General features: G+C 56.5%; 1 protein-coding gene and 1 long non-coding RNA gene across 7 annotated transcripts in view; one reads left to right on the top strand and one right to left on the bottom strand.

The window, feature by feature from the left end:
• Positions 1-1846: 1846 nt before the first annotated feature.
• PER2 (period circadian regulator 2) overlaps positions 1847-14046 on the bottom strand; it is a 44680-nt gene continuing 32480 nt past the window's right edge. For 5 of the 6 annotated variants that reach the window (XM_077869439.1, XM_077869442.1, XM_077869438.1 and 2 more), the window contains 6 exons: positions 13063-13302; positions 10258-11081; positions 8768-8954; positions 7528-7720; positions 6232-6382; positions 1847-3970 (listed from right to left, as the gene is read on the bottom strand). In XM_077869439.1, coding sequence (XP_077725565.1) covers positions 3821-3970; positions 6232-6382; positions 7528-7720; positions 8768-8954; positions 10258-11081; positions 13063-13302 — 1745 coding nt within the window. In that variant the 3' untranslated portion in view covers positions 1847-3820. Of the gene's footprint in view, positions 3971-6231; positions 6383-7527; positions 7721-8767; positions 8955-10257; positions 11082-13062; positions 13303-14046 lie in introns of those variants that run through there. The other variant, XR_013363488.1, reaches the window with a different exon arrangement.
• On the top strand, positions 5077-6759 carry LOC144296324 (uncharacterized). The gene is made up of 3 exons (XR_013363489.1): positions 5077-5385; positions 6126-6405; positions 6543-6759. It is a non-coding gene; the product is annotated as an uncharacterized LOC144296324 (long non-coding RNA).

Here is a 14046-nt window from a genome sequence, read left to right on the forward strand (position 1 = left end):
TTGGGGCATGGGTATGGGGAGGAAGGCATGATAAAGGCAAATAGCACAAGAAAAAATGAGAGGCAACTAAGAACTCCAGGAAAAATGGAAAACAGAAAGCTCCCCACAAAGAGAAATATAATCTCAGCACATTGACTGACCTAGAAGCTAACAGTTCTCTCACAGTCACAACAGTATAACACTGTTCATGAGGTTTCAACATCTGGAATCAATCTATAGAGAAGGCAAGGAAGACATTATGGTTATGAAACATGATATAAAGTTGACTTTGTAAAACCCAAAGGATAAGTGACAGTTGTCAGGAGGAGGGAGGAGGCTGAAGAGAGTGAGTAGGGACCCCAAAAGGTTTGTCTCACATGGGAAGGTGGGGTTTGAAGAATGCTATCTATAGAGTTGAAGGAAGGAGAAATGAAGTGCTGGGATATGCCTCATTGTGACCAAGTACCCTGAGAGAAAATAAAAAGCACAAGGATAGAGCAGGGTATTAGAAGTCAACAAAATCCTTGGTTGGACCAGAAGTTGCTCGAGGCCCCATCTTTGAAGTTCACCTTAGTGGGCCTGTTGGCTGGCTGGCTTGGCCTTTTTCTCCCAGAAGCCTGGTTGTTCCACCCCAGGGCCACCGAGCTCTCTCTCCTTCCTTTGCACAACCTCCCCTAGTGGACCCATTTCCTGCCATTTGTCCCTTGGACTGATCCTACCTTCAAAGGTTGCTTGAGCACAGACTTCCTGAGCATTTGGGCCCTTTGATCCCTCCAGATCCAGGAACAGAGGGCAGCAGAAGCTGGGCAGGGCTGTGGTGGCCACAGGAGGACCAGTTAGCGGCAGGAGTGGCAGGCCATAAATCCCCAGGGAACAAAGGCAGCGGCCAGCCTATGGATGTCCAGGCCCCTTGTAGGCAATCAGCCCAGAAAGCTCGGAGAAGCTCCTTTTGGTCTGGAAATAAAGGGGAGGTGTCTTTGGGGTTAAATGGTAGATAAAAACACCATTAAGAGTCCCCAACGGCACTCGGTTCAGCCAAACAGCCATATCTGGTCATTTAAGGCCAGTCTGCAGAGGCTTCCATACTCACCCTTGCTCCCCACCCCCACCCCGTTCCCCCATCACCACCAGGCCAGGAGGCAGGGAGTCGAGCCCGCCCTGCTGCTCGGGGAGCTCCTGGGAGGCTGGGCACTGGGTCCAGGATCCATTCATCTCCTTGCTCTGATGGCCATGGTACTGGCATGAACAGTGGGAGGCAGTTGGAAGCAGCCCCCCACCCCATTTTGACCAGGGCCCGCTAGGCTGCTTCACTGTGGAAGGGACTGGGCATGTGGGGTGAGGGGATTGTGCAGTGCTGCCTCTATCGTCTCTGATGGAGACACGAGGCCTTTCTGGCTGGCATCCTCTGACATCTGCCTTCAGCCCCGTGGCCAGCACACTGCCAGCCAACCCAGCAGGGACGGACAACCTAGGGCAGGGTACAAAGGAACAGAGTGGGTGCCCGGGGCTACACCTCAGAGTGGACAGGCACTGGGGGCTGAGCCAAGCAACCCCAACCCTGCATCTGCAAGTGAAAAGCCCATGGGAGCACTGGATTATAGGATTGGATTTACATTTTATGAAGTTCACGTCCTAAGAGTTCACTGGGCTGCGCTGGCAGCAGGCGGTGAGGGTGCGCGTGAGAGAGATGCCCACGCACATGTGCAGGAAGGGGCCAGCTGTGCAAGGGAAGAGATGAGGGACGCCTTTGTGACAGAAGTGGCCCTAACACAGCATTTCTAAAGTTCCTTTTTTTTTTTTTTTCAATCTTCTGGTACTCTTTGATCTCTATTGTTTTTGCTCTGTGCTACATTAAAAACACATACAATGAACAATAAAAATATACTTGCTTTATTTACCAATTTTCTAAAAAGCAAAACAGTCATAAAAAGACACAAGCAGTAAACAAACATATTGCACTGGGTGAAGAAGGTTTTGGTTTGTGCGTGAACAAACCACTTGTCCGGCAAGGCTTACCAAGTCATTACACAGACTCCGAGAGCTTATGTACATGTCTTTTTTAGGAATAGATTAAAAAGAAGGCTCAGTTTAAAATCAAGAAAAGGGTTTCACGACCCCCGTGTAAGCACACATACTAAAAGGAAACACGTCTCGATGCGTGGCACCGTGTAAACAATTTCACAAAATGCTCCTATTGTCAACTTTCCAGCACGCGTTAAAGCTACGCAGTTAACAATCAATGAGCACAAATCATGTACTTCAACAATGCTGATGGTAGACATTCATAACAGTGGAGAATGTTTTGACAGTTGTATGTTCAGGTAACATACTTGTGACCTTACTAGCGTCTAACTCCCTAATGATCTGACGTCAGAGGCAGGAGGCAGGTTGGGAGGCATCTATTCTCCACACAACGCACAGGCTACCACCCTCATTTTGGGCATCTGAAGGTGATGTTACTTTATAAATAATAAAAAAGACCCACCAGTATTCTTACGTTTAGGTTTATGAAAGGCAGGATTAACACCCAAGTATAAGATTGAAAAGCGAGCGGATTACAAGGAGGCTTCATTTATTCTAGTAGCCGCTTCTCCACCAGAGAGCAAGGGGAAGCCTTTCTTTTCCGTTTCTACAAACTCGACCTGATTTTAAGTCAATTGTTTCACCCGTGGTAACATTCACTCCAGGGACCCATATAGCGCTTCCCCCAGACGAGCTTTGGGATAGATGATGCAACATGAGGTTTTGTAAGCAGATGGGCAGACAGGCCTCACTCCCTCCCTGGTGTGTCCCAGTGACCAGAAAGTGCTGGTGACACTAGGACCGTCACTGCAGGGGCTGGGGACCGGAAGCTGCCCCCAGGGAGGCCAGACTCATGTAAAGACAGGAGGCCGGTGTCCCAGCCCAGGGTGCGGTGGGAGAGGCAAGCTAACGGCGCCCAGGAAAACACAGACGCGGCCACCAGCTCACAGTGTCAGCGGCGACTCTCTGCCAGAGCTCATGTCTGGGACAAGCACCAACAGGTCCCAAATGTGGCGATGAGAGCCTGGTCTACAAAGGGCAGTCACCCTAGAGATGACCAACAATGTATTTCATCTACATACTTGTCATGGTCTGAAAAGGATACAAGAATGATGTCGAAATACACAGAAGGTTCTGGCGTGGGCTAGTCTGATGGCCTTGGCCACACAACCACGGGGCCTCTTGTGGCCATCTCTGCTTTGCTGACCGCAAACCCAATCACCTCAGATCGAAATGTTTGCCGCTGTCGTACCTGAAGCTGAAGCTGCTGGTTTGCCAAAGTACGCTTCACACCGTTTCACGCGCAGTTGGGACAGGCTGTAATCTCCATTTGGTATGTTTTAGAAACATCTAGTTTGACTAGACGATGATTTAGATAAAGAGCAGCCCCCAGAGGAAAGAATCTGATCTGAGCCACACACACCCTGGGGCAGCTCGGGAAGGGCCTGTTTGCCATCAGCCTGGAAGATGCTCAGGACACCCCCCGGGGCCGTGGGAAGCCTCCTCAAGTCCACAGACCTCCCTGCCTCGTGCAAAGAGGGGATTCAGTTTTTCTCAAGTTAAATAATAATGACATCTGTCCCCCTGGCTCCCAAACTCTGTATTTATGTTTTAAATAGAAAAATGTATTTCCGCCCAAACCTTTCTCACCCTCCACAGTTTTAAGTCATTCCTTCGGAAAACTATGGGTTTTTTTGTTCTAAAACAAAAAAAGCGACACAAGGGTATCTGTCCATTGGATCACAAACACGTGGAAATCTTTCATGGCTTCCGAGCACCGTCTAACGTAGGTCATGGGCTGCCGGCGCGGGGCGGGGAGTTAGGTCCGCTCTTCCCTGCTGCGACCCGAGGGGGCTCCACGTTCCTCCTCCTGGGTGTCCGTGGCTTCGCTGGGACCCAGGGTAGGACTATCTTCCTCGTACGGTACACAAATACTGTCCGGTCCCTGGTTCTCACAGTAAACACATTCCTTAAAAGAGAAAATGTAAAGTCAGGAGCAAAAATGACACCTTCGTTACCGGCAAGTGGTTGGACCTGAGGGAAGCGCAGGGGACCACGGCCGGTCACGGGGCTGCTGGAGGAGCGCGGGAGGGTGGGGAACCTCTGAGGGGCCGCTGGGACCTGCCTGCTCTCGAGGGAGGCCACGCTGCTCCCCAGGGGCCCCACTCTCCACTTCCCTAAGCCCAGGGGGGCGTCCAGGCACTTGTCCCCTCATCAGAGAGGCCACTTTACATGGTGAGGAGATGGCGAAGCAGGTAGGCTTGGGCTCTGTCCCAGCTGCTCCCCTTCCTGCCTTCTCTAACCTCAGTTTTCTAATCCGGAAAATGAGGCATCAACAACGTTCTGTCTCATTCCCTGAGTATCTGTCAAGCACCTGTCACGTGCCAGGCAGGTCCTAAGCGCTGGGATTCACCAGTGAACAGAGACAAAAATCCCTGCCCCAGTGGAGGCGACATCCTGGTCGGGGAGAAGGACAGTGACCTGAGAGAGAGGTGCCACCAGAGTATTAAGGATGGAAGTCTAGGTGGACGTGGAACGAGGCACACGGAGGAGGCCTGTAATCTCACACTGGACCTTCAGAAGAGGCCACAGAAGGTGCCTGATGGAGGGGGTCCTGTGACACCCCGCCCTCACAGGGTGGAGCCTCACTCCCCTTCCCCAAGGTGTGTGCTGCACTCAGTGATGCCTCCAGCAAAAAGGAGGTGAAGATGGGATGGAGGGCAGTGTGGGACCCCCCCAGGCTGGGTCCTACCTGCTCTCCCTGGGGAGCAGGCCGCCATGCCACCCGGACACCCAAGCAGTCCCGCAGACAGCACCCACTTGATGGGTGCATGAGGGAGCCCCCTGGGGTGTGTCTTCCAGCCTGCACGTGATGACAAGCCCCAGCCAACATCATGCCTTCACCTTCAGGGGAGATCCTGAGCTGGAACTGCCGGCAAGCGGCTCTTAACCAGAAGGAACACTGAGAGAGCCTCAGTGTTTATGGCTTTAGGCCACCGAGGTTTGGGGATTTTTGCTATGAGGCAATAGACAACCAGTCAGGTGGTGTGTGACCAAAATGCCAGAAGGAAGCCAGAAGGCGTCGCTTGTCTCTGAGAGAAGGGCTTCCGGGCAGGGGCAAGGGCAGGTGCAAAGGCCAGGCAGCAGGAGCCTGCCTGCCATGTCCAGGGACAGGCGAGAGGCCCATGTGGCTGCGAACAGTGAGGGAGGGGAAACAGCAGAAGGCTGATGGTGGGGGGTGTCAGATTTTTATGGCTTTGCAGCACTTGGTTCTGACTAGGCGGGGACACCACTGAGAGGGACAGGACTGTAGGGATGAGAGGGGACGTCATACAACAGGAGGCTGCTGTGAAGATCCAGCTGAAGGAGCATTGTGGCTTGGAGGTGATGGGGGGCCGGGGCCTGTCCTGCAGGTGCAGGAGGTGATGGGGGGCTGGGGCCTGTCCTGCAGGTGCAGGAGGTGATGGGGGACTGGGGCCTGTCCTGCAGGTGCAGGAGGTGATGGGGGGCTGGGGCCTGTCCTGCAGGTGCAGGAGGTGATGGGGGACTGGGGCCTGTCCTGCAGGTGCAGGAGGTGATGGGGGGCTGGGGCCTATCCTATAGTGCTGGAGGCGATGGGGGGCTGAGGCCTATCCTATAGGTGCTGGAGGTGATGGGGGGCCGGGGCCTGTCCTGCAGGTGCAGGAGGTGATGGGGGGGCAGGGCCTGTCCTGTAGGTGCAGGACAGAGATGCAGCGCTCAGCGGCTGAAGGACATGGAGACCCTGAAGTGAGCGGCTTCCAGGGCGTGGGGCTCAGAGGGAGTGCGGATGGGCACAGACTCATCCCGGGAAGTCCGGGGCAGGAGAAGGCGCAGCTGCAGGGGCCTGGGGCCTGGTGGGAGTGGGGTTCCCACCTCACCTAATGGTCTACGAGACCACTGAGGGTTTATGATAGGAGACCCGCTTCCCGTTTTCTGTGTGTTTTTTTAATTGAAGAAAGAATTGAAACAAAGAAACGACTTTCAAACGTCAGAAAGCCCTTGAGATCAAACTTTCAGAAGACCTTTTTGAGAACAACATTGCAAAGTTCTTTAAAGTAGACTCAATAATATCACGGCATCATTTGTTTTCATTAACTAACTAGAGTTTTAGAAGTTCGAGTTGTACAGAAGAGCAGCAGGGCCCCCACGGCGCGGGGCCATCCCAGCGCCGTCTACCTCCACGGCCCCAGACGAGGCCGCCGAGCTTACCGTGAGGTCCAGGGCGGTGGGCAGGCCACCGGCCCGCAGCCACGGGTGGACGTCCTGCAGCTCCTGCCTCTGGCCCTCCGTGAAGCGGGGCTGGGACTTCTGCATCGCTTTCAGCTTCTCCCGGTCTTCCTTCAACACGGTCTCCAGGTTCCTTCACAAAATATTTAGAAATAGGTAAGCTTTAGGTCTTATGGGTTTTTTGCATTTTAATAAAATATACTATGCTCATATTTCATAAACTCAGTATCAATTAATCTTAGGTGATTTTGTTTCATGCAAATTTCCTTTTTCTTTAAAATAAATTATCCTAGAGCGCCTGGATGCCTCAGACTGTGAAGCATCTGCCTTCAGCTCAGGTCATGATCTTGGGGTCCTGGGATCGAGCCCCGCATCGGGCTCCCTGCTTAGCAGGGAGTCTGCTTCTCCCTCTGCCTCTGCCCAACCCCACTTGTGCTCCCTTGCTCTCTCTCTCTCTCTCAAATAAATAAATTAAAAATAAAATAAATTACGCTACTTAAGGCAACTTAATCACCCTAGTCAATAATCTGTAGTTTTTCTACTAAATTGGTAATCCAAGTAATGATTTTGGTTCCATTTTGAATTAGTCAAGGGAGCTGGGTACCTGCAAATGCTTGGTTCTACACAGGCTGGTTAACTGGACACTCTCGCTGTCAAGGCAGTGGGTGCGACAGCCGTCCCTGGCCTCCTACACACAACACTGGGCTGGCTTGAAGCTGCCCTGGAATTGGAGCCCCAGTAACACTCCCCTCCCCCAGGCCTGGCTGTCCTGAGCCTCAGCATTAACCCCTCCTCCTTTCCCCAGCTCCCCCCACCACAGGGGCCGCAAAGGCACAGCGACCATGGGGTCACCCGCACAGCCTGACACAGTCACAGCGGTGGTGGCCCAGACCCGGTCACTACGGAGTAGCCGGTGGCTTAGGTTGCTCACATCCCTTGACCCCTGACTCCTGCATCTTGAGGACAGACACACCCCATTTACCCCACAGGTGAACGGGCAACAGAGCAAAAGGGAGATGTTGGCACAAAGGCTTTGCGAGCATGGAGCACGATGCTCCGGGGGGTGACGGGGAGCCTGTGTTCCTCACAGCCCACGGCAGGTCACTCTGTCCACACAGCAAGGCTCTGCGGGACCAGGGAGTCATCCTGGGTGACCCTGCTTCTCTGTCTACTGTGCTCAACCAATCTGAGATGAGGCTTTTGGAGAGCTGTCCCCCCCGTCGGGTGGGCCTGATTCTTGGGGTGTCCCATGTCCCTAGGAGAAGGCTGGGCGGTTACCGGGAAGGCATCTGGTATGTCATCATGACGCTGTCGTCCGTGTCGGCCATCAGCAGCCAGACGGGGTCCTGGAGGACGTATTTGATGAAGTGTTTACTTTCTTCCATGTCTGCCTTCATTTTTGCTTGGTGATTATTCTCCGAGGAGTCAATGCTTCCAAAATATTTGCTGGTATGACTTGTGTTACTGCTGCCTTTAAAAAACACAAAGCACGTGGCAAGTGAGAACCTTTTACATGAAGTTAAATCTCGTATTACAGCAGTTTTAGGGAGCTGATGAGTTTTACTTGGTAACGATTGCCCAGGTTGGTAGGTTTTCCCTTCTCTTTCCAGTTCTCAAATGCTCTGGATGACACCAGGATTCTCTTCTGGGTCGGCCCTGAGAAGTCCAGACAGGGCTGCGGCTTAGGAATCGTGCTCCCTGGGGTGCCTGAGCAGCTCGGTCAGTTAGTTACGCGTCCAACTCTTGATTTCAGCTGGGGTTGTGATCTCAGGGTGGTGGGAACGAGCCCCGAGTCGGGCTCTGTGCTCAGTGCGGAGTCAGCTGAAGATTCTTTCTCTCCCTCTCACTGTGCCTACCCCCGCCCCCCCGCCCCCAGCAGAAATCACGCCCCCTGCTCCTCGACTAGGCCAGGCTACAGAGAAGCTGGTTTTGGGATCTGGTTTTGCAAGCGGGAGGCAGCTGTCCTGGCATATTTTCCAGCGAGCCTTCCGTGTGGAGCACAGCCAGAGAACAGGTGCGGGAAAAGCTCCCTTCGGGGAGGCGGGGCTCTCAACGTATGGAGAGTCTGTGTGCACTCCCCATTGCGGCTTCTGGATCACACCTGAGTGATCGTCGTTGGCGGAGCATGCAGCCCACACCCTAGGTTCACACGAGGGGAGCTAACTGGCCCTCCTGGCAGGCCCAGAGAGCCTGGGGGCTGGTCCAAGATGGTCCAGAAGGGCCAGGGGGTGAGGATGCAATGACAGCAATATCAAAAGCAAACAGGTGGAGGGAATGCTGACTGGCAGCGCGGGGGCAGGAGGAAGGAGCCACTTGGAGTGCCAGCCGGACACCTGCCGGGACCTGGTCTGCACTGGGTACTGGACCCTGAGCACACGCGGGCCTGTGGCCTGGGGTTTGGGAGAAATTGGGCAAGCCCAGGGACACTAGGTGACCATCGTCCACAGAAACCTGAAGTGGAGCGACTGAAACAAGCCTGCTCCCGCAGGATTCTGTGCTCCCAGCGCCACCAACGTACCAGTCCCACTTCTGGACGTGTCGCAGCCCAGAGAGCCAGAGCCCAGGGAATCGGAGGTGGCGGAGGCCCCACTCCTGGACAGGGCCGACCCTGTGGCCGAGCACAGGTCCTCGTGCAGCAAGAGGTCAAGCAGGCCGCTGGACGTGGAGAGGGCATCGCTGTTCTGGGCGTCGGCGGGGTCCTCACGCTTCGGGAACAGGGAGAAGATGGAAGAGTCAGGGCTTGGCACCCAGAGTGGGGCTTGGCGGTGGGGGGGGTTGCTGAGGGCACTGTCTGCACAGGGCTGCTCAGGGACAGAGCCCGCTGCGGCCCTGCTCACGTGGCCGGCCCTCCCTTCACGGCCTGCGACGGAGGCCCCATGAACACATCCTGCGGTTCCTGGGATGACAGCGACAACCTCGCCAGTAGCCTGTGAACGCCACCTGATAACCCTCATTTTGGGACAATCACGCCAAGGACAGCAGTTGCTGGGGAAGCAGGGAAATCCCTCAGCAGCACCCCAGTGCTGCCGCTCACGGTCGGCGGGGAGGGGGCGAGGGCTCTGGTTCTCAGCAGAGACAGCCGTGGCCTGGCTGCATCCTCACCCTCGGACCCTCGGACCCAGAACCGCAGGCCCAGAGCCCCAGAACCAGAGTCGGGGGGCCCGGGCACACTGGGGGCGGTCACCTGCGGCCACCAGGTTGCGTTCCCTGTCCGGGGAGCAGGGGCAGGGTGCCCGGGCAGCTCCTCCTGAGCCCGGGTGGTTGCTCGGCCTCACGAGTGCTACTGCGCACCGCAGCGCGGCACCACACGCAGGGGCTCCAGGGGCTCGGCGGAAGCACAACCTCAGCCTCATTACCCGAGCGAGGACAGCACGCCAGGGGCCCGTGAGGCGTGGAGGGAGGCGGCGGATGGCCTGGTCCAGAGCTCCGTCCTCTGCCTCTCCTCCCCCGGGCCCCGGCTGCCAGGTGCCGCCCCCGCCCCCCCAGCCCGAGCTCTGAGCGAGGCTTCATCCTCGGGAGTTCCATTTAAAATTTTGAGGCTCGGGGGATCCCTGGGTGGCTCAGCGGTTTAGTGCCTGCCCTCGGCCCAGGGCGTGATCCTGGAGACCCGGGTTCGGGTCCCACATCGGGCTTCCTGCATGGAGCCCGCTTCTCCCTCTGCCTCTCTCTCTCTCTGTCTCTCATGAATAAATAATAAAAATTAAAAAAAAATAAAATAAAATTTTGAGGCTCATAATGAGTCAGGGGGTTACGTGTGGTCCTTCGGACCCCTGCCTTCACCGCCAGGCCGTCCAGGCAGCTTCCTTCGTGGACCCCGAGCAAGGGAAAGCTCCCACTTCCTACTCTGACAGGCCGGTTAACGGGAGGGCGCCGGCGTCCAGCACCCGCCCCAGGGGCCGCGATCGGTGCCGCGTCTGCCAGCAGCACCTGCCTCCGCCCGCCCCGTCGTCCGCCCCGTCGTGCCGCCCCGGCCGTGTCTCTAGAGCATGAATGTTGGGAAACCCTTACGATTGGCGCTGTCTTTGGCTGCCGGTCCCAGGAGGTGCCGGGTTTGCAGTCGGGCCCCGCCGTCCCCGAGGACCCCGCTGTGGCTGCGGCCGCGGAGCTGCCCTCAGGGGCCTCCTCCAGCTGCAGCAGGTTGAGCTGCAGGGGGGAGCTGCCTCGGGACTGGAAGAGCGGAGGGGACGCCCTGCCCGTGGGCCCCGAGGCCGGCGCCGGGGAGGCCGGGGTGGCCGCGCGAGATGCCGCGGGCCCGCGCTCTGCCTGGGGACAGGCGCACGGCTGTTTGGGGGGTGACGTCCGACCGGGGAGCTCAGGCTGCGAGGCAGGGATCACGTGCGACAGAAAGTCAGGCTGGCCGGGGAAGAAGGCCTGGGGCAGGCCGGGGGGCACGGCGGGGAGGGGATAGTTGGGTAACACCAGTGCCATGACCGGGGCCAGGGGGACGGCGAACGGCGAGGGCTGGAGGCCAAACTCGTGCCGGGCGTCCACGGGCAGGGGGGGCACCGCGAAGCTGGCGTGGGGGGCCACGGGTGCCGCCGCCACCGCCCCGGGTGTGGGCAGGATTCCTGGGGCTGGGAACACGCGCAGGGGGTACGCTGGCACCGAGGCAGGGAAGGGCGTCGTGGGGCAGCTGGACTGGGACGTGTCAGACGGTGACCAGGCCGTGGCGTTCAGGCCCAGCAGCGGGGGCCGGAGGGGTGCGGGCCCCCCAGACCCGGTGCTCTCGGACGAATCTCGAGGCTTGGCCCGTTTGGACTTCAGTTTTCTGTTCTTCCCGGTTTTTTTCCAAGATGAATCTATTCCAGAGGCATTTCTTAGTCCCGGAGTGGCTAAAATAATGGGGAAACAGCAGAGTTAAAATGTCAACATTTACGTGACTCCTGCTGAGTCCGTTTTTGGAGACTTTAGGCCCCCAGAAACGTGAGGGCACCTTCTAGTTCAGCAGGCGTCCTGTGTTTGCAGATGTCACCCTAAGAGTTCCCTGGCCGTCACTTCCCTGGTGAAGTGAGAACAATAGGGGCAAAATGTTCACAAAACCAGACTCCAGGGATGCCTGGGTGGCTCAGCGGTTGAGCGTCTGCCTTTGGCTTAGGGCGTGATCCCAGAGTCCCGGGATCCAGTCCCATGTCGGGCTCCCTGCATGGAGCCTGCTTCTCCCTCTGCCTGTATCCCTCTCTCTCTCTCTCCCACTCTCTCTCTCTCCCTCTCTCTCTGTGTCTCTCATGAATAAATAAAATCTTAAAAAAAAAAAAAAACAGACTCTACCAATTTCCAGGACTGCCATTAACGGCAAGAGCACATGCACCGTTTTCTTCTGGTGTTAAAATGTCCTTTCTTTTACAAAATAATGGTGATGAAAAAATGGCATTTAAAAGGTTTCATTTGTCCAAAAAAGTAAAAAGGCTGGTAAGTCCCTGCCGTTCCCCAACATTGGTTGTGAAATCTGAAAGGTAGGACCGCTGACCTCATTTAACCTTATTTTTTAATTTTACAAGTTTTGTCACTACTGTTCCTTAAAATGAGATGTTTCCCGCTTTACCTGTCAGGTGAGGGGCAGTCAGAGGGTAGAAGGGAGCCGGAGCTCCTGGAGCCACCTGCCTCCTCTCTGGTGACCAGTGCTGCTTTAGAAGGCTGGAGGTCTCACGGGCAACAGGGGGGACTCCGGGCTTGTCCCTACACCTGCCCTGGCCTGGATCCTGCGAGCAGTACTTTGGGCTGGGGTGTCCTGTCACGCCTGGGAAGGGTCCCAGGAACCTCAGTTTCTCCTCCCGTGTCACACAGGGTAACTTGGGGCTTTGGCAGCAGGTGTGCGGAGACACCTCCTGTCAGCTGTGCCAAGCGCTGCTCCTTACCTTCGTTCCATGCTGAAGACCAATGGGCCAGTCCAAGGCAAAGTGCTAAGTGGGTAGAGGCTTTGTGATTCAGACCATGTCTGGGGTTCTTTCTGTAGGAAATCTGTCCCTTGCTGGGACTGGGGGCTGAAGCACTGGGCTCCTGGGATAACACATCAGGGGCTAGACAGGGCTGCAGTGGACAGCTGCACAGTCTGTGCACTGCAAAAACTGATGGGGCAACGGGGCAGGGGGGAGCTAGAACTCTGCACTAAGCCAGGCCCACAGGGTAGATCTGCCCAGGGTGGGGGATGACATCTTTTCCTAATTTCCAAAGAGATTCCCTGTGGCCTGGCAGTCACCCTAAGTCTGGGGAAGAAGGAGAAAATGAAAAGAATGGAAAAGACATAGTCCTTGGGAGCGTCAGTCTCCTTCACTTCTTACATGTTCACTTTGTGGGGCGTCTGCCTAGAGTCAGGGGTGGCGGGTGCCTGTGGTGCATGTGTCTCCCCGGCTCACTGGCTCTGATCGCGGGGTTAGAGGTGGCTCTCTGATCCGTCCAGCCCTGTCTATTCCTCTTCCCTCCAGGCCCTCCGACCACCTGCTGGCTCCCACCCTGAAAGGCAGGGTCTGTCCTCCAGCCCCGAGGCCAGCCTCGCCAGGAGGGCGCATCACCTGGGGAGAAGGGAGCCACTCCCTCCTACGGTGTCCACAGGGGTCTGACGCCAAATGCCCATCAGTCCTGAGGGCAGGTAGGTCCCCTGCCCCGCACGGTCACCCAGCAGCGGCGCTGCCACTGCCCCGTCCTGTGCTCTGCGGGGGCCAGCCTGGGACTGTCACCGCTCTCCATAGCACTGCTCCCCCGTTTCTGCATCGCCGGTAAGTTCCAGCCCGTATCTAACAGGGGACATTTCATATTTTGAAAGCAGCGCTGGACTCTATTCCACCAACAAACTTAGAATCAGGTTTTGCCACTTACTTCTCTCACTCAACTGCCCCTTGGACTTTTCTTGCAAGTAATGATGGCAGCGAGACTGGAAGATACTGAGTTTCCGCATCTCCTTGAACCTGAGCAGGAAGCTCTGCTCCTCCTTCTGGGTGTGGGCGGCCAGCACTTCCTTGGTAAGGCCCAGCGTCCTGAGCGGCTCCTTCTCCGGGCCCAGGCTGCAGGGCCGGCCGTCCGGAGACTCGGGGCCGCTCACGGCATCTTCCACAAGCTCTGGAACAGAAGACGGGACCCCTCATCTGCAAGGGCCCCGGGCCTTAACACGACTGAAAAACCCACAGTGCGTCTCTGCAGAAGGAAGTCCTTCCCAGGAGAGATTGCTTCCTGCTGCCACAGCACGGAAACCCGGGGTCTGTTCGGTTAGCCTTTCGAGAGGGTTAACAATCAAAAGTAAAGACGAGGATGGAGAGCCCTATGACCTGGGCGGCTCTGGGATCTGTCCTCCAACCAACTGAAATCTGGGGTCTCTGGGGTTTCAGCCCAACGTTGAAGATGAAGCTCCTGGGCCATCCCTAGTTTTTTGAGCATGATACGCTAGGCTGGCGCATGACCCCTGTCCTGGTTCCGGTGTGACAACCGTGACCTAGGCAGCTGCAGGCACAGACAGGACAAGGGCAGGGGGGACCCACTGCCTCTCCTATGTGTACGCTTCCCTCACTGTCTCTCTCTTCCCAGCAAAGGACAAATCTGGATTTCATTTCACTCGTGGGTGTTTGTGAAGAACAAGCTAAGTCAGTGACAGTGTCCTTGCTGCCCTGCGGGCACAACCTGTACTAGCTCCTGTCCTCAAACAGGAGATGGGGTGGGGACCCTCAGCCTCAACTAAGGGGTATGCCTGGGACCCCTGCTCCCTCTGTCCCATCCCCAACGCCCCCCCCTTGGGCTCAGCACCACCATGGCTCCTGCCCTATTTATGCCTGAGCAGATGACTGCCACCAGGTGGTGCCAGAGCGCAGT

Source organism: Canis aureus, chromosome 24 (assembly GCF_053574225.1).
Source record: "Canis aureus isolate CA01 chromosome 24, VMU_Caureus_v.1.0, whole genome shotgun sequence".
Lineage (NCBI taxonomy): Eukaryota > Metazoa > Chordata > Mammalia > Carnivora > Canidae > Canis > Canis aureus.